This window comes from Rhincodon typus, chromosome 5 (genome assembly GCF_021869965.1).
Source record: "Rhincodon typus isolate 14 chromosome 5, sRhiTyp1.1, whole genome shotgun sequence".
NCBI classification, from domain to species: domain Eukaryota; kingdom Metazoa; phylum Chordata; class Chondrichthyes; order Orectolobiformes; family Rhincodontidae; genus Rhincodon; species Rhincodon typus.
The window spans coordinates 3,854,966-3,875,683 of NC_063336.1; the positions used below are offsets into that span (position 1 = coordinate 3,854,966).

General features: G+C 42.9%; 2 protein-coding genes across 2 annotated transcripts in view; both read left to right on the forward strand.

The window, feature by feature from the left end:
- Positions 1-20,718, forward strand: part of LOC109930964 (dynein axonemal heavy chain 8-like) — a 2,199,840-nt gene that overhangs the window by 803,067 nt on the left and 1,376,055 nt on the right. The window lies entirely within an intron of this gene.
- LOC109918465 (dynein axonemal heavy chain 8-like) overlaps positions 1-20,718 on the forward strand; it is an 876,900-nt gene that overhangs the window by 581,385 nt on the left and 274,797 nt on the right. The window contains exons 39-41 of the mRNA XM_048596621.1: positions 1,490-1,624; positions 6,856-7,017; positions 19,889-20,135. Coding sequence (XP_048452578.1) covers positions 1,490-1,624; positions 6,856-7,017; positions 19,889-20,135 — 544 coding nt within the window. The remainder of the gene's footprint in view (positions 1-1,489; positions 1,625-6,855; positions 7,018-19,888; positions 20,136-20,718) is intronic.

Sequence of the window (20,718 nt, forward strand, 5' to 3'; positions counted from 1 at the left end):
CCGAAGGGCCTGTACTGCGCTGTAATGTTCTATGTTCTATGTTCTATTATAGTGTACAGAGCACAGATACTCCACAAATCGGTCACCAAGTCTGCACTTTGTCTCACCGTTGTAGAGGATACCTCAATGGGAACAATGGATACACTAGACCAGGTTAGAGGATATGGAAAGTTTGTATGGAGCCTCAGATGGAGGTGAGGGGGGAGGTGTAGATGTATGTGTAGCACCTCCTGCGGTTTCAGGGAAAGGTGCTGGGTGTGGTGCAGTTGGTGAGAAGTGTGGAGCAGACAATGGATTCATGGAGTGAACAGTTCCTATGAAAGGCAGATGGGGTGGGGTGAGCAATATCTCTTTGGTGGTGAGGTCGAATTTCAGGTGGTGGAAGTGGCGGAGAATGATAAGCTGGATGCGGAGGTTGGTCAGATGGTATGTGGGGACCTGGGGGTCTATGTCTATATTTTTGTTGGGGGGAGGGGATTTGAGGGTAGAAGTGTAGGAAATGCAAGAGATGCAGTTGAGGGCATTTTCAATCAATGGAGGGGGCAAGTTGTGGTCCATGAAGTAGGAGGATATCTGGGATGTCTGGGAATGGAACACCCAATATTGGGAGCAGATGTGGCGGAGGCAGAGGAATTGGAAGTAAGGGATTGCATTCTTGCAGGACGGTGGGTAAGAAGAGGTGTAGTCAAAGTAGATGTGGGAGTCAGTGGGTTTGAAATAGATGTCAGTGCTGAAACGGTTACCGGATATGGAGGCAGAAGTCCAGGAAGGAGAGGGAGGTATCAGAGATGGTCCAGGTGAATTTGAGGTTGGGTTGAAAGGTGTTAGTAAAGTTCATGAACTGTTCAAGCTCCTCGTGGGAGCATGAGGCAGCAACGATACAGTCATTGATGTAGCAGACAAAGAGATAAGGAATGGTGCCGGTGTGACAGCGGAAGAGGGACTGTTCCACGTACCCTATCAAGAGGCAGGCATAGCTCAGACCCACATGGGTGCCCAAAGCCACCTCTGTAGTTTGTAGTAAGTGGGAGGAGTTAAAGGAAAAGAGTAGGACAGGAAGGATCTGGGCCCAAAACGTCGACTCTCCTGCACCTCTGATGCTGCTTGACCTGCTGTGTTTCTCCAGCTCCACACTGTACTGACTCTGACTCCAGCATCTGCAGGTCTTCCTATCTCATTTTACCACTTTTATCCCCATAAATATCCTTACGCAGCCAATCCTCAAATTCAGATGAGAGAGCTGTCACCATTTTTTAGTGAATTTCTGTGCATGACTGGATAATGTTCTCCTCAGCTGATATCTCTTCCCATGGGAATGAAGACAAAATCCATTTTCCAGTCCCACTTGTGTTTGCAACTGATTGCACCATGAAAATAAAACTGATGTCTTTCATGCTGATAGAGTTCTTTTGCTTGAAATCTGAAGTAATTAATATCTTTAAGGAATAATTCAGTCAGTAATTTTAATCCTTGTTAAATTAATTCTTAGGTTCATTATGATTTCGGCTTGAGAAACATTCTTTCTGTTTTGAGGACACTGGGAGCTCAGAAGAGAGCACGACCAGAAGATAGTGAACAAACAATTGTCATGAGAGTTTTGAGAGACATGAATCTGTCTAAACTAGTGAGTAGAATTGGGACCTTATTTCATTAATGTTTTCGACGAATAAAATGTCTGTAAGATTCTTCTCCAATCAGTTTCAGAGGATAGCTCAAGCTGAAGACGGTAGAAAATCAAGAGAACAAAGAGAAACCTCATGTCAAGGGGAAAGTTATTATTAAAATTATTCTAAGATAAGATCAGAATCCCAGTGGTAATAATTCCTGGAGTTATAAGAAGATATGAGCAAAAGAAAAATGGTAATCATCTTTAAAAGTGTTGTTCATGGGAAATTTAAAATAACTTTAAAAAAGGGAAAATAACTGGAGATCCTACAATGTGATAGAAGAATCTCTGTAAGATACACAACTGCTCTCCAGTAACTCAACAATGCTCTTACAAGAGCATCTTCCAAATCCTTGAGACTATCAAGGTCCAGGACAACAGAAGCACAAAATTAGTCCCTGTAAATTCCCCTTCAAGTCATTTATCATTGCAATTGGAGATATATCAAGCCAAGTGCAAATAACATTTGTGCCACACAATTGCCAGGCAATGACCATCTCCAACAAGAGAATCTCGTCACTGTCCAATGATATTCAATGATGTTACCGTCACTGAATCTCCACTATCACCATCTGAGGGTTACTATTGACCAAAAACTGAACTGGATTCACCATATAAATACAGTAACTACAGGAGCAGGTCAGAGACTAGAAATACTGCAGCTAGTAACACACCTCCTGACTCCCACTGAAGCTGAACTTTAAAAATGTCACCAGTGACTTGAACACCAGATCACCCAGCCATGGCGAGCACACAATTCTCCCAGAATGATCTGTCTGCAGAGTCAGTTTGGGTTGAGGTCCAGGACAAGAAAGGAGCAGTCACCTTGTTGGGGCTTTTTTACAGACCCCCTAACAGTCGCAGAGAAGTAGAGGAGCAGATTGGGAGGCAGATACTGGAAAGGTGCAGAAGTCACAGGGTTGTAGTCATGGGTGACTTCAACTTTCCAAATATTGATTGGAAACATTTTAGCTTTAATAGTTTAGATGGAGCGGATTTTGTCCAGTGGGTTCAGGAAGGATTCCTGACGCAGTATGTAGATAGACCAACACGAGGAGAGGCCACTTTGGATTTGGTGCTTGGCAATGAACCAGGCCAAGTGTTAGACCTGTTGGTAGGAGAGCATTTTGGCGGTAGTGATCATAACTCTGTTTCTTTCACAATAGTCATGGAAAAGGATAGGTATATACAGCAGGGTAAGGTTTATACTTGCGGGAAGGGTAATTACAATTCTGTTAGGCAAGAACTGGGTAATATAAATTGGGAACAGATGCTGTCAGGGAAGAGCACTATTGAAATGTGGAGATTGTTTAAGGAATGCATACTGTGTGTGCTCGATATGTTTGTCCCTAGCAGGCAGGGAAGATGCGGTCGAGTGAGGGAGCCTTGGTTCTCAAGAGAGGTTGAATGACTGGTTAAGAGGAAGAAGGATGCTTATGTAAGGTTTAGGAAACAAGGAATGGAAAAGGCTCTAGAGGGATACAAGTTATCCAGGAAGGAGCTGAAGAAAGGGCTTAGAAGAGCTATAGGGGGGCATGAGAAAACCTTGGCAGATAGGATCAAGGAAAACTTCAAGGCTTTTTACACGTACGTGAGGAATAAGAGAATGACCAGAGAAGGGCCGATCAAGGATTGTAAAGGGAATTTGTGCACGGAGCCTAAAGAGATACTTTTCTTCGGTATTCACAACTGAGAGGGACCTGGTTGTAGAGGAGGACAGCGTGAAACAGGCTGGTAGGCTAGAGGAGGTCGATGTTAGTAAGGAAGATGTGCTAGGAATTTTGAGGAAGTTGAAGATAGATAAGTCCCCTGGGCCTGATGGGATTTATCCAAGGATTCTACAGGAAGCGAGGGAAGAGATTGCAGGGCCTTTGGCGATGATCTTTTTGTCCTCACTGTCCACGGATATAGTGCCGGAAGATCGGAGAGAGGCAAACATCATTCCCTTGTTCAAAAAAGGGAATAGGGATAACCCTGGAAATTACAGGCCAGTTAGTCTTACATCAGTGGTGGCAAATTATTGGAAAGGGCTCTAAGAGATAGGATTTATGATCACTTGGAAAGGCACAGTTTGATTCGTGATAGTCAGCATGGATTTGTGAGGGGTAGATCATGCCTCATAAACCTTATTGAATTCTTTGAAGAGGTGACTGAACACGTGGATGAAGGTAGAGCAGTGGATGTGGTATACATGGATTTAAGTAAGGCGTTTGATAAGGTTCCCCATGGTAGGCTCATGCAGAAGGTAAGGAGGCATGGGATAGGGGGAAATGTGGCAGATTGGATTTAGGATTGGTGGTAGTAGACGGAAAATATTCAACATGGTGCTCAGTTACGGGTGGTGTACCACAAGGATCTGTCCTGGGTCCTCTTCTATTTGTGATTTTTGTAAATGATTTGGATGAAGGAGTGGAAGGGTGGATTAGCAAGTTCGCGGACGATATGAAGGTAGGTCACGTTGTAGACAGTGCAGAGGGCTGTTCTAGGTTACAAAGGGACATTGATAGGATGCAGAGCTGGGCTGAAAAGTGGCAGATGGAGTTTAACCCTGAAAAGGGTGACGTGATTCATTTTGGAAGGACAAACTTGAAAGCAGAATACAGGGTTAATTGAAAGGTTCTTGGCAGTGTGGAGGAGCAGAGGGATCTTGGGGTTCATGTTCACAGATCCCTGAAAGCTGCCACCCAGGTAGATAGAGTTGTTAAGAAGGCGTATTGTGTGTTAGCTTTCATTAATAGAGGGATCGAGTTCAAGAGCCATGAAGTTATGCTCCAGCTATACAAAAGCCTGGTTTGGCCACATCTGGAGTATTGTGTCCAGTTCTGGTCGCCTCATTACAGGAAAGATGTGGAGACGTTAGAAAAGGTGCAGAGGAGATGTACCAGGATGTTGCCTGGAATGGAGGGAAGGTCTTACGAGGAAAGGTTGAGAGAGCTAGGGCTTTTCTCTTTAGGACGACAAAGGATGAGAGGTGACTTGATAGAGGTGTACAAAATGATCTGAGGTATAGATAGAGTGGACAGCCAGAGTCTTTTTCCTAGGGTGGAGATAGCAATTACGAGGGGGCATAGTTTTAAAGTGAGTGGAGGTAGATACAGGGGAGACGTCATAGGTAGGTTCTTTACTCAGAGAGTGGTAGGTGCGTGGAATGCATTGCCGGAGAGGGTAGTGGAGTTGGCCTCATTAGGGGCATTTAATCAGCTATTAGATAGGCATATGAATGATAGTATAAGGTCGGGCTGGAGGTTAGATAGACCTTCGCATTAGGGTAAAAGTTTGACACAACATCGTGGGCCGAAGGGCCTGTACTGTGCTGTACTGTTCTATGTTCTAATGGCATCCAAGATCTTGGCTGTATAATTAATGAGGTGAAGAATGGGAGATCCCCTGAGAAAGGTTACTCTGAGACCATGGTTAAATGGTACCATGCATCTCACTGAAAACTCTACCATTGATCTTGTACATGCTTTTGAGAGTTTATGCCACATACTGGTGACTAAATATGGTTTTGTGAGTCTAATGACAATATGCTTTCTCACCTTTGTTATTCATTCCTGGATGAGGGCATTGCTGGCTGGACCAGCATTTATTGCCCATCCCTAATTGTCCAGAGGGCTGTTAAAAATCAACCACATTGTTGTGGGTCTGGAGTCACATGTAGGCCAGACCAGGTGAAGAGTGTAGTTTCCTTTCCTAAAGGGCAATAGTGAACCAGATGGGTTTTTCTAGTCATTGACAATGGATTGGTCATCATTAGACTCTTGATTCCAGATTTTTAGTGAATTCAAATTCCAACCATCAAAACCAAGATTCCAGATTCAAACCCAGGTCCCCACAATATTACCTGGGACTTTAAATTTATAGTCCAGTAATAATACCACCACACCATTGCTCACCTGCTTCCTTGTATTGCCTTGGCTATGATCTTGTTGTTAGTTGCTTGCATTTTGGACCAGGCCATGGACTACGTGGATGACTCTTCCAGACCACCAGTAGTCCATGGATACCACAGGATCTGATCAATAAATGTGAAAGCAGGAGAGTGTAGTCTCGCCAATTGAACAATGGTAGATTGACATTGGAGGATTGTATGGTCTAGTACGTCAGAGGTTGCTCATGGCTGAGAAAAATGAGAATAGAATCTTAGCTTTGTCGCAGTCACTTAAACTGTAATTTGTATTGTTGGTCACAGTCATTTCAGTAACTGCGGCAGGCCCTGGTTATTGGCAGGTACAGCGGGGTCAGCAGTGTTCAGTTCCTGAGTGGCAGGGTTCAAACACTTATAGTTCATGCGGCAGGTTCTGCCACATCCACATGACTTCATCATGGTCTTTCCAGCTCTGTAACTTTTTATTTGTTTCGGTTGCCCTGGGGCTTCCTCCTGATGTCCTCTTGTGAGAGATCAGGGCCCAATGTATCTCCATCCCTATTCCATCTTGGGTGGTGGCATCGGAAGACGAGCCAAGACCCTGTGAGTTGACCTGGAGCAGAACCTGTCAGTCGATGTGCAACGTCAGACAAGGGCGGGACCCGCACAGTGTGGGTATCTCCAGCTCAGAGATGGTGAACGCTGAAGCAACGGCACTGGTGGTGGCAGAAAAGGCACACATTTCCAACACCCCGGGGATGATGTCAGATGGCGGCAACTGGAGGAGCGCAGAGGCTGAAGTCTACAGAGGTGGAAAGATGAATTTTTAAAGCCGTTTCAGTTTTAGCAATATCAATTTAATATTAATTTATTCAGTATTTTATCATTTATATAACTTTTTCAGTAATTTATTTTGTAATCCAAGATGGTGTCGGAATGTGGCGATATCATCCATTTTTCACTTTGTACCTAGGTACAAGTAACAATATATTAAATAAAGAAATAAATAAACAAACCAAAGCCATGTCAAAAGGGAGTTCCAGACGGATGGAGATCAATTTTTGAGTCAACAATGTTTTCACAGATTTTAAAGAAAAATGGGGGATTAAAGATGTTAGTATAGTTTCTAAGGATGGACAGGTCAAAGTTTCATCTGGTGGATGAAAAACAAAGAGAGAAGGGAACTCACTTCAGCCTGTGCAGTCAGCAGCTCAGCATATTGGCAAATCTTCATGGAGCTATTACTCTACCAAGGTTTCCAGATTTGAACTTCTTGCAGTGAGAATAGACAAGTTATAATGAATTTGAATTTCATTAACAGGTGGATGAAGATGAGCCCCTTTTCCTCAGCCTGATCAGTGATCTGTTCCCGGGTATACAGTTAGATAGTAGCACCTACGTGGAACTGCAGGCTGCTGTAGCCAATCAGGTGGAAATAGCAGGATTAGTTAATCACCCACCCTGGAATCTCAAACTGGTTCAGGTAAATGTGCTGAGTTCTTTAATAATTCACTTCTAGTATATACCATTTGCTTCAATTTTAAAACAATTCTTTGAGATACGAATGTCAGTGTCAACAGTAACATTTGTTGTCTATCCCTAATTGACGTTCAATATGCTTTTAATATTTATGAATCTTAATATTTTCTCAAATTTACAGAACTGCTGCACATTTAGAAATTTATGACACGATTTTCTTGAAATGTGAATAGCACATTGTTATTTTAATATAAAAGTATCTCAACTATATTAAGGTTTCTGAAAATAAAGTAGCTACTCAAGACAAACCAAAACTGTATTGCCCTCATTTATTAAGTTACAATAAAATGCAGAGGTCTGATTTAGGGGCAGAATAAAATCATAGAATGACAAAATGGTCACTGCATAGAGAGATGCCATTTGTCCAGTCATATCCAATGCAGCTCTTAGCATGTTCCATTCCCCCACTTTTTAGGTGCAGCCCTGAAAATACTTTCTCTTCAGATAATTATCCACTTACTCTTTTGAAACCATGATTGCATCATCCTCCACACCATCAAGCAACGTGTCCTAAAACCTAACCACTTATAGCATGCGATAACACAATATGGAGCTGGAGGAACACAGCAGGACAAGCAGTATCAGAGGAGCAGGAAAACTGACATTTCGGGTCCCGACCCTAAACGTTAGCTTTCCTGCTCCTGTGATGCTGCCTGGCCTGCTGTGTTCCTCCAGCTCCACACTGTGTTATCTCTGACTCCAGCATTGGCAGTTCTTACTATCTCTGAGTCACTTATAGCATGAAATTCGTTTTCCCCAAGTTGCATCAGTTTTCAGATTTCATCTGAAATTGATGTCCTCTGGCTCACAGTCCTACGGCCAAAGGCATAATTCTTTCCTGATCTCCTCTGTCTCTTTCCTCAAACATTTGAATGCTTCTCATAAACCGCCTCTCAAGTTCTTTCCTAAAAAGAGCAACCCCAGCATTTCTAATCAACTCTGATCCCTGGAATGATGCTTGTAAATATTTTTTTCAGAATGCTCTATGATCCCTTGATACAAGTTCTGAAATGTGGTGGCCAGAACTTTACACAATATTCTAACTGTGGTCGTACTAGTGTTTTAGAAAGATTCACCATACTCTCCATTACGTCAATTTATAAAGCATTGGAAATTGTCTGTCTTATAATAGCTTATTTGACCCACACTGTTATGTTCAGTAATTTGAGCACACATAGCCCTATGCAAAATGCAGTGTCACCATGGATTAATGAAAGGTAAGTCATATTTAACAATCCAGCTATGGTTTTTTGACAACATTACTTGTAGCATAGTTAAAGGAGAGCCCGTGGATGTGGTATATTTGGATTTTCAGAATATTTTTGATAAGGTCTCATACAAGAGTTTAGTAAACAAAATTAAAGCACATGGGATTGAATATACCACTCTGGATTGAAAATTGGTTACCAGACAGAAAGTAGAAAGTAGGAATAAACAGGTCATTTTGAAGATGGCAGACTGTTGTGCTATTCACAATCTATACACTTGTAAAGGAGAGAAACTAAAGCCCCTCAACAGGACTATCCCATAGATGGAAGATCATGGCAAGAGGGGCTAAGAGCTGTGCCTGGGAACTTTCCCTCATCTCACCACTGCAGCATTATACAAAATTTGAGAATCTGAAAAGGATGGTGAGCATTTTACAATCAGAGTCTGATTATTTGAAAAAGAAGGAAACTCCCACTAAGCCAATGGAAGGAAAATCAATAGACATGTTTCACTATATAAAAACCTCTATGGTAACAACGAGCTGAAATCAATACAATTCAAACATTAATTAACAAGAGAAGGATACTTGGAATAAAAGACAGATTTTTGAAGTCAATGCAACAAAGATATGCCTTATATAGTTGCAAGCAATCAAATTGCTTCCAGGACAAAGTAGGACTGTATGTAATCTCCAAACAATGGGAGCAATGTGCAATAGATGAGGCTAAGCAATCCTACAACCAACAGGTCAGATGAAAGCTTTGCAGTTCTGCCACATTCAGTTATGAATGGTGGTGAAAATTTCACAATTAACAGGAGGAAAAGCTACACTAATCCTAAACCAGAACTATAAAATGGTTGATCCTTGAATTATCGAGTAATGATAGAATCAGGATACTCCAGACCAGTTGGTTAAAGAAAAAGAACGAAAGAACTGCAGATGCCGTAAATAAGAACAAAAACAGAGGTTGCTGGAAAAGCTCAGCAGGTCTGGCACCAACTGTGAAGAAAAAAATCAAAGTTAACATTTTGGGTATGGTGACCCTTCCTCAGAACTGATGGTAGCTGGGAAAATGTTGGTTTATAGTCCTCTGACGCTTTACGCCATTATCAAAATTTCCAGTTTGCAGGCTCCAGCTGCGTCCTTTTTACCAGGGATGAGCAATCCCTTTACATGTCCATCCCCCACCAGGAGGGTCTTAGGGCTCTCGCTTCTCCCTGGAGCAAAGCCTGAACTGTCCCCTTCCACCACCACCCTCCTCCGCTTGGCCGAGCTCGTCGTCGCCCTCAAGAACTTCTCTTTTAACTCCTCTTATTTTCTTCAGGTCACAGGGGTGGCCATGGGTATGTTATGCCTGTCTCTTTATGGGATATGTGGAACATTCCTTGTTCCAGTCCTATTCTGACCCCCACTCACAACGCTTTCTCTGATATATCAATTATATCATCGATGCTTCATCCCTTTCTCATCTGGAATTGGAAAAGTTCATCAATTTTGTTTCCAAATTCCACACTGTCCTCACTTTCACTTGGTCTATTTCTGACTCCTCCCTTCCCTTCCTCGACATTTCTGTTTCCATTTCTGGGGGTAGACTGGCCACTAATATCCACTATAAACCCACTGACTCCCACAGCTACCTGGACTATACATCTTCACACCCTGCTTTCTGTAAAGACTCCATCCCATTGTCTCAGTTCCTCCGTCTCCGTCGCATACGTTCAAATGAGGCCAACTTTGACCAGGGAGCCTCTGACACGTACACCTTCATCCTTAAACAAGGATTCCCCAGCACCATCATCGACAGGGCTTCAACCGGGTCCAACCCAAATCCCGCACTTCCGCCCTCACCTTCTCTCTTCCCTCCCGCAACAGCAATCGGCTTCCCCTTGTCCTTAATTGCCATCCCACCAGCATCCACATCCATAAGATCATCAGATGCCATTCCACCACCTCCAGCAAGATGCCACCACCTGACACATATTCCCATCCCCACCTTGTCTGCCTTCCGCAGGGACTGTTCCCTCTGGGACACTCTGGTCCACTCTTCCTTCACTCCCAACAAGCCCAACACAGCTCCACAGCACCTTTCCGTGCAACTGGCAAAGGTATAAGACGTCCCATTTACCTCCTCCCTCCCCAGTATCCAAAGGCCCAAACATACTTTCCAGGTGAAGCAACACTTCCCAGAATCTAAATAAAAACCGAAAGAACTGCGGATGCTGTAAATCAAGAACAAAAACCGAAGTTGCTGGAAGTTCAGCAGGTCTGGCAGCATCTGTGAAGAAAAAAATCAGAGTTAACGTCTTGAGTCCAGTGACCCTTCCTCAGAACATAATTTTAGGGCCTAAACTCTCCCATGTCCTAGCCCCCATCCCACACACCAGCCTTGTTATCACATAGCCTGCCATTACACACTTTAGGTCATTATTGTTAGTCACTAACAATCCCCATTAACAGCTATTCACCCTCCTAGCCAGATCGTTATCAACTCCTTTGTCTATCCAACTGCTCTTCTCTCTCTTTGAGCTCTATCCTTTAACCTATCATTTACTTCCTACCCCAAGCCCTTCTCTATCTTCGGCATATAAACTGACATTTTCCTAGCTACCAACAGTTCTGAGGAAGGGTCACTAGACCCGAAATGTTAACTTTGATTTTTTTCTTCTCAGATGCTACCAGACCTGCTGAGCTTTTCCAGAAACTTCTGTTTTTGCATTTGGTTCAAGATTTTTGTTCAATATATCTGATAGACCAGAGGGTCTCATGGATGCCTAGTTTAGAGATCTTAGATCTGCTCAAAGTCTGTCACGTTAAACGCAGTGATCATATCACACAACACAATGGATAATCCTCAATGTGAAGAGGGTTCTTTGTCTCTATGATGACAATGAGGTGGTCTCTCCTACCAATGCAATCATTTATAGATGGATTTGTTGTGGCTGGTGAGGTCATGGTAAAGTAAATGTTTCCCTCTTGTTGACTCCCTCACCACTTGCTGTAGACCCAGCCTAGCAATAATGTCCTATAGGACTTGACTATTCAATCAGTAGTGAACTGGCTACTGAACCACTCTTGTTACCCCCGGTGCTTCCACCCTGTGATGTTCAATGTGGAGGAATGCTGATTTATCATTAAAGGAGACACAGCACTTGGTAATCAGAGGAGGTTTCCTTGCCCCTGTTGATTCTGATACTGTAAAATTTCAAAGGGTTCAGACTTAATTTTGGGGACAGCTCTCTCCTGACTGTATACAACTAAATGAAGGGATACTGCAGAACACTATAGTTCTTGACCCAATGATAGAGAAGGAACAGTGATATATTTCCAATAGGGTGATCATTGAGTTGGAGGGGAACTTGCAGGTAGTGGTGTTTTCATGTGTCTGCTGCCCTTATCCTCCTAGATGGTAGCGGTTGTGGGTTTGAGGGGTGATGTCTAAGGATCTCTGGTGAGTCTGTGTAGTGCATCCTGTAAATGGTACACACTTATTATTAAGTGTCAGTGGTCAAGAGAGTGGATGTTTGTGGATATGATAACAATCAAGCGGGCTAATTTGTCCTGGATGGTATCAAGCTTCTGAGTGTTGTTGGCAAGCATCATACAAAATAAAAACTGAAAGAACTGCAAATGCTGTAAATCAGGAGCAAAAATAGAAGTTACTGGAAAAGCTCAGCAGGTCTGGCAGCATCTGTGAAAAAAAAGTCAGAGTTAATGTTTTGGGTCCGGTGACCCTTCTTCAGAACTGCCAGACCTGCTAGACCTTTTGAGCTTTTCCAGCAACTTATGTTTTTGTAGCTGTCCATCACACTCCTGACTTATGCCTTATAGATAGTGGACAGGATTTAGGGAGTCAAAAAGTGATTTACTGACTGCAATATTCCTAGCCTCTGACCTGCTCTTGTGTCCACTGTATTTATATGGCTAGTTAAGTTTAGTTTCTGGTCAATGGTAAGCCCGTAGGATGTTGATATTGGGGGATTCAGTGATGGTAACACCACTGAACGCCAAAGGGTGATGGTTAAGTTGTCTCTTACTGGAGATTGTTATTGCCCGGCCTTTGTGTGGCATGACTGTTGCTTGCCTTTCTTCAGCCAGGGTCTGGATATTGTGCAGGTCTTGCTGCATTTGAGCATGGACAGCTTTAGTACCTGAGGAATCATGAATGGTGCTGAACGTTACGCAAACATCATTGAACATTCCCACTTTGAACCTTATGTTGGAGGGAAGGTCATTGATGAAGCAGCTAAAGATGGTTGGGCCTAGGGCACTACCCTGAGGAACTCCTGCAGAGCTGTCCTGGAGTTGGGACAACTGGCCCCCAATAACCACAATCATCTTTCTATGTGTTAGGTTTGGCTCAAACAGTGGAGAAATTTTCCACCAATTCCCATTTACTCCAGTTTTGCTTGGGATCCTTGATGCCACACTCGGTCAAAGCGGCCTTGATGTTGAAAGCTGTCACCTCTGGAATTCAGCTCTTTTGTCCATGTTTGAACCAGGGCTGTAATGAGGTAGGAGGTGAGTGGAATGACAGAACTGAAATTGGGTGTCTCTGAGTAGGTGCTGCTTGATAGCACTGTTAATGATACCTTCCATCACATAAGTGATGAATCACAAAATAAGCATGCAGGTATATCTAGCAATTTTAGCAAGTATTTGGAAGACAAATGGAATGTTGCTGTTTAGTGCCAGTGGAATGGAATGTAAAACATTAATGCTTTCATAGAGTTTTATGAAGTGTTGATGAGGGCTCATCTAGAATACAGTTTTCATCTCTGTATTTAAAGAAGCAATTCAGACAATATTCATGTGACTGGGGTGGTGTATTATTCATGAGAAAACATTTTATAGGTTGAATCTGCATTGAGGTTAAGAATAAGAGGTGGGGTTTTTTTCTGTAAGAGTTGTGAGTCTCTGGAATTCTCTTCTTGAGAAAACAGTGGAGGTGGGATCACTTAATACTGTTAAGGCAGCGGTAGATAGATTTGTGCCTAACAAAGGGCTGCTTGGGGACAGGCGAGAATGTGAAGTTGAGACCATAATCATATCAGCCCTTATCCTATTTGAAAGATGATGCAAAATAAAGAGGCAGAGGGCCAATACCTACTTACAATTTGGATGTATGCCTCAAAAAAAAACAAAGAGCTGTGGATGCTGGAAGAAACAGAATCAGAAATTGCTGGAAAAACTCATCAGGTCTGGCAGCATCTGTGGAAAGAAATCAGAGTTAACATTTTGGGTCCAGTGACTCTTCCTGGGGAAAGGACTGCCTTCTATCCACAGATGCTGCCAGACCTGCTGAGTTTATCTAGCAATTTATGATTTTGTATATATGTCTGTTCTTGTCACCCTCCAAGGAGATGTTGCTTTTTAGGTTGGAAAACTATTTTAACTGAGACAGTAAAAACAGTTTTATGGCTAGCATATTGGAAAATCATAGAACGTTATCCATATATTCAAAATGAACGTAATACATTCATTGCAATATTGAGCACTGATCTGAAGAATAACCGTCACCAACAGAGAACCATTTGCCATCAGTTCTAAAAATAAAACAACAAAACTGTGTGGAACAAATTTCACCAAGGCTTCATAGAATCATAGAATCCCTACAGTGTGAAAACAGGCCCTTTGGCCCAAAAAGTCCACTCCAACCCTTGGAGCATCCCACCCAGACCCATCCCCCATAACCCACCTATTTTACACATCCCTGAACAATATGGGCAATTTAGCACAGCCAATCAACCTAAACTGCACATCTTTGGACTGTGGGAGGAAACCCACGCAGACACAGGGAGAATGTGCAAACTCCACACAGACCCCACAGTTGCCCAAGGGTGGAATTGAACATGGAATTCCTGGTGCTGTGAGGCAGCAGTGCTAACCACTGAGCTGCGCTAAAGATAATGGACCCATTGTTGCAAAAGACCATAAGGCTGCTTTCTCATGATTTAACCCAAGGGTCACCATGCCTTAGGCAAAGAGCATTGTTGAGAAGGCAGTACCCTCAATGGTAACCTCAGCCTGTGTGGGAATTGAACCTTTGCAGTGAGAATCAATCTGCAATGCAAACCAGCTCCCCAGCCCACTAAGCTAACTGAACCCCTACAAGAAAGTAGACAGTGAGAAGGAGCAGAAAGGAACAAGGTGCCATTGGCTGGGAATTGAACCCAGGCCTCCCGCAAGAATTCTACCACTGAACCACCAATTATGGACTTTTGATATTCTGCATTTTGTTTACCCTGGCTATATTTTTATCCCATGCATAGTATTTGTGTCAAGGCATTTGTCTTTTTCCTACCTTAATTGTGAATAAGTTATGTGTGTAACTGGAGATTTTGCAGTTTAAGTTGCATAATAGTAGATTAAAAATAATTTCATTTCTCTGCTGTTAATGACAAGACCTGTTATGAATTCTTACATAAACACAGAAACATAGAAAATATGAAGAGGACATTCAGCCCTTTGAGCCTGATTCACCACTCTAACACCTTCTTGAAAACAGTCAATGTTTTGGTCTTGACTACTTCCTGTGGCATAGATTTCCACAGGCTGGCCAATCTCTGGGTGGGGAAAGTTCCCCTCATCTCAGCCCTAAATGGCCTACAAAATACCTTTAGACTGTAACCCCTAGTTCTGGATTCTTTGGTCATCAAGAACATCCTTCTTGTGTTTACCCTGCCTAATCCTGTCAGAATTTTATAGGTTACTATGAGATTCCCCCTCATTCTTATAAACTCCAGTGAATATAACCAATTCAGTCTCTCTTCATGCTTTAGCGCTGCCATCTCAGGAATTATTGTCCTGAATAACATTCAGTCAAGGAAATTGGTTATCTTTGTGATCTAATTGGAATTTTATACATTTTGGAGATGATGTTGTGGAATAATGGGGCATGTCTGGGAGAAGATAGGACCACTCAAAGATGAAGGAGAGAACTTCTGCTTGGATGCAGAGAATGTGGGTGAGATTCTAAATGAGTACTTTGCATCAGTATTCACCCAGGAAAAGAATATGGAGTATAGTGAAATTTGTGTGGAGCATGCTAATATGCTAGGGCATTTTGAGATCAATAAAGAAGTACTGTTGGATCACTTGAAGAGCATTGAGATGGATAAGTCCCCAGGCCTGATGGTATCTACCCAAGGTTCTTGAGAGAGGCAAGAAAGGAGATTGCTGGGGCCTTGCCCAAGATCTTTGTATCCTCACCAACCACTGGAGAGTTCCCAGAGGACTGGTGAATAGTTAATGTTGTCCTCTGTTCAAGAAGGGAAATAGGGATAATCCAGGAAACTACAGATGAGTGAGTCTCACATCGGTGATTGGGAAGCTATTGGAGAGAATTCTTAGGATAGGATTTATGCATGTTTGGAAAAGCATGGCCTAATTAGGGACAATCAGCATGGCTTTGTGCAGGGCAGGCCACATCTCAATAATTTGATTGAATTTTTCAAGGAGGTGACAAAGGTGATCAATGAGGGTAGAGCAGTGGATGTTGTTTACATGGATTCTAGTAAGGCTTTTGGCAAGATCCCTTGTGGTAGCCTCATCCAGAAGATTAAGATGTGTGGGATCCATGGTGACTTGGCCGTGTGGATTCAGAATTGGCTTGCCCACAGTAGACAGAAGGTAGTGGTGGAAGGGTGCTTTTCAGGTTGGAGGTCCATAACCACTAATGTTCCACAGGCATCCGTACTGGGACCTCTGCTGTTTGTGATATATATAAATGACTTAGATGAAAATATAGATGGGTGGGTTAGTAAGTCTGCAGACAATACAAAGATTGGTGGTGTTGTGGATAGTGAAGAAGGTTGTCAAAAGATACAGTGGGATATAGATTAGTTGCAGATATGGGTAGAGAAATGGCAGATGGAGTTTAATCTGGGTAAGTGTGAGGTACTGTACTTTGGGTGATCAAATGTTAAGGAAAAATATACAGATAATGGCAGACTGTGAACAGCATGTACAGAGGAATCTTGGTGTTCAAGTCCATAGCTTCCTGAAAGTAGCCACGTAAGTAGGTATGGTGGTAAAGATGTTGTATGGCATGTTTGCTTTTATTGGTCAGGGAGTTGAGTACAAGAGTCAGGATGTCATGTTGCAGCTTTATAACACTTTGGTTGCGCCACATGTAGAGTATTGCGTTCAGTTGTGGTTGCCACATTACAAGAAGGATGTGGAGTCTCTGGAGAGGGTGCAGAAGAGGTTTATCAGGTTTAGAGGGTACTAGCTATAAGGAGAGGCTAGAAAAACTTGAGTTGTTTTCTCTTGAGTGGCATGGGCTGAGGGGAGACTTGATAGAAGTCTATAAAATTATGAGATGCAAATATAGGGTGGATGGTCAGAATCTTTTTCCCAGAGTTGAAATGTCCAATACTAGGGGGCATGCATTTAAGGTGAAAGGGGTACAGTTCAAAGGAGACGTGTGGGGCAAGTTTTTTACACAGAGAGTGGTAGGAGTCTGGGTTCACTGACAGTTGTGATGGTGCAGGCAGATACAATGGGGCATTTAGAGACTTAGATAGGCACATGAATATGCAAGGAATAGAAAGGTATGGATCAATGGCAGGCAGAATGGATTAGTTTCATTTGGCACCATGTTCGGCACAACACCATGGACCGAAGGGCCTGTACTGTGCTGTACTGTTCTATGTTCTATGTAAAGGTTTAGCAATCATATTTGGAGTCAAGAAGTTCCACCAATACCTTTATGAATGTAAATTTGGAATAATAACAGACCACAAATCCATGCTAAATCTACTTAAAGATGACAAGGCAGTGCCACCCATAGCTTCAGGCCGAATTCAGCAATGGGGTTTAATTCTAAGTGCATATAATTACAAGTTGGAACACCGTCCGGGAGGCCAAGTGACAAATGCAGATGCATTGAGACGCCTCCTGCTGGCAGATACATTGCCGGTAGTGTGGCCATTGTTAGAGTCCGGAATTTTTTTAATTTTCTGGGCACACTTCTAGTCACAGCTAACAATATCAGACTTTGGATGCAGAAAGATCCAGACCTGGCAAAACTGAAACAGCTTGGGGTTATGGGGGAACCAAAGGGCTATCACAACCAGAAATTGAAACCTTTTTGGACCCGGAGAGACCAGATCACAGTAGACGATAGAATAATGTTATGGGGAGCAAGAGTGATTGTCCCAAGCAAAGGTCACTACCAGATACTGGCTGAACTTCACCAGGGTCATCCAGGGGTTTCCAAAATGAAGGTGCTGGTGAGAAGTTATGTCTAGTGGCCAAGATTGGATGCAGACATAGCCACAGTGGTGAGATAGTGCCCAGAGTGCCCACAAGGACATAAATTCCTGCCAGCACAGCTCCCCTACATTTATCGGAATGGCCGGGTAAACCCTGGGCTCAATGTTGTTAGCCATTGTGGACAGCCCACTCAAAGTGCCTGGGTATGCATAGCATTCATTTGTCAAATACAGACTCCTATAAGTGTTGGTCACAAATAATGGGCCATTGTTTAGCAGCAGGGAATTTGGTATTTCCTTAAGTCGAATTGTGTTTGACACACAAGGACAGCTCCATGCAATCCATCATTCAATGGTCTGGCGGAAAGAGCAGTCCAAACATTCAAATTTAAAGAAACAGCCTACAGCTTCACTTAATACCAAACTGTCCTGGTTCCTATTTTATTGTAGGACTACCTGTCCCATAACTACAGGGATAACTTCAGCAGAGTTGCTCAAGGGGAGAAGACTCCGCACCAGGTTAAACCTGATCTTCCTGGACCTGGGAGGGTTGGGGGTGAAATGGCATCAGGAACACCAATGCCAGACTCAAAACTTCGCTAAGAGAGAGAGATAGTTTACTTCAGGGCTTTAAGTTTGGTTTAGGAACCATGGAAATAGCCCTGCGTGAGTAAGAGGAATGGTCCATGTGAGGTCAGGCCCAGTGATGTATAAAGCTCGGGTCGATGCAAGGGTCCTGAACAAGTATGTGGACCATATGAAAGCTGCAAACTCGTAAATGGTGCAGAACCAAAACATGCCCAGCTCCTCGACTGCCTTTCCAACTGTTCTGGAACCCATGAGTTCTCACTCTCTGCCAACTGTTGAAAATACCTGGAATCTGAGATGAACACAGTGGATGTCACCATTTCGATGCCTTTACTGCCTGAAGAAGAGAATGAATTTCTTCCAAGACGCTGTAAGTGCAAGAGGCAAGCTGCTGTGCGTTACACTTCGCCCATACCAGAGGCAGAGTTGGAGGTATCTGACCCAGTGCTAAAATGCCCAGGAGGAACTACAAAAATTGGCCGGCCTACGTCCTCAGACTCAGAGAGAGAGAGATATAGTGATCGCAACAAGATCAGCTAGATGGACCTCATGGAATATGCGTTCCCTGATTGGGGCTGTTAATCTGGTCCAATCAGGGAGCCCTGTCTGACAGATAAGAACAGGAGTGTCTGACATTCTGTTCATTCTGAGAGTTGGCTCTGAGGGAGCTGGATCAGTGTCAAAGACTCTCCACATGTAAATAAAGGGTGACTTGGTTACAGGAAACTGATCTCTGTGGAGTTATTTCAAGATCAAACATTAGGAGTAGATTCCAAATATGAAGGTCTCAGAGGGACAGTGACTTGAAAGAATTTAAAAAGTCTTTACGTTTTGTGATAAGAACCCATGGTGAAGACTAAACAGTTGCAACTGCTAGACAGACAGAAGTAATGGCTGACAATAAAATTTGGCACAAATTTATTAAGGGATTATTGTGCATTATTGCGTTTATTACTGCATTATTGTGTTTACCTAATATGCTGGAACTGTTTTGACAAGGTAACAGAGGTGATTTAACAGGGTAATGCTGTTAATGTGGTGCTCATGAACATCCAAAGGGCACTTGGTGAGGTGTCATACAGCAGACATATGAGCAAAGTTAAAGATCATCGAGTAATGGGGAAAGGAGGGACATTGGTACAAAATTGTCTGAGTAATAGGAAACAGAGGGTAGGGTTAATGGATATTTTTGGGCTGAAAGTTATTTTGTTGTTGAGTTCTCAGGGTTTGGTGCTTGCACACTTGCTCTTCCGGATATGCACATTAACAACCAAAACCTTAGTTTCCAGGGTATAAATTTGCGGGTGATGCAAAACCTAGAAGTATTGTGAATGGTGAGGAGGAAAGTGCAGAACTTCAAAGGGCATAAACAAGCACAGAGAGGACATATCATCTCAGCAATTCTGGCAGCATGTTCAGAGAGACAGAGTAAAGGCATAGGTTGGTGGAATTGCTGGACAGACGGCAGATATAATTTAGTGTAGCAAAGTGTAGGGTGACAACTGAGAAGAATGAATTTAGAGGCACAACATAAAACAAAGGGTACAATTTGAAATGGAGCAAAAGAAGAATGTGTGATGTTATAGGGAGAGGCTGGGACTTGGAACTAGTTAAATTACATCTTTGGAGAGCCAGTACAGATATGATGCCAAATGGCCTTCTCCTGTTGTGTCACCATTCTTTGATTTTCTAATTCTGTGCTTTGTATCTGTATAAGTTCCTTCTCAAAGGTCTGCCTCCTACTTTCTCCAGTCTCCCCAGTGCAGAGTTATACAATTCTGAACTTCTCTATCTCTTTGCAGCTATATGAAACAGCCAGGGTTCGTCATGGGCTGATGACATTGGGTCCTAGTGGCTCTGGGAAGACTTGTGTAATTCGTATTCTCATGCATTCACTGACTGAATGTGGAGCTCCTCATCGGGAAATGCGCATGAATCCTAAGGCTATCACTGCTCCACAGATGTTTGGGCGACTGGATCCTTCAACTAATGACTGGACTGATGGGATCTTCTCAACACTTTGGAGGAAATCTATCAAGTCAAAAAAAGGTATGTACAGTTTTGAAAGTTAATGAGATAAGCTCTGCATTTTTGTGAAATGAATAAAATGGATTGGATTCAAGTGAATGAAAGTGAAGTAGCTCAATGTGCAAACAATTCACACTGTCAGAATACTGTCCAGGCACTAAGTATAAACATTTATTCTGAAGTTTCTGAGTTTTGGCCCTTATTAGCAGCATATTGCAAATTTCCAGCGCAGGTTATACCAGGGTGATAAAATAAACAGTTTAAATTTTATTGGTACCAACAGAAAGAAGCCAACAAAATTCATTATATTTTTCATAACTCACGGCAAATGAAAATAGAATTCATTGCCATGCCATAATGGTGGCTGCCAAGCCAGGTCTCGTTTGCACCAACTGCTTTTGTTTTCTTTTTTCCTCTTTTCTTGTTGTTTTTTAACTTTTTACTTACTTCCCTTACCATTGACGGTGGTGAGGAATCCCAATGTGGCCTTGAGTGGGCCCAGTGTGGACCACGTAGTGACAGCAAGTGGGCCAGGTGCAGACCTCGTGGTGACAGCAAGTGGGCCCAGTGCGGACCTCGTGGTGACAGCGAGTGGGCCCAGTGC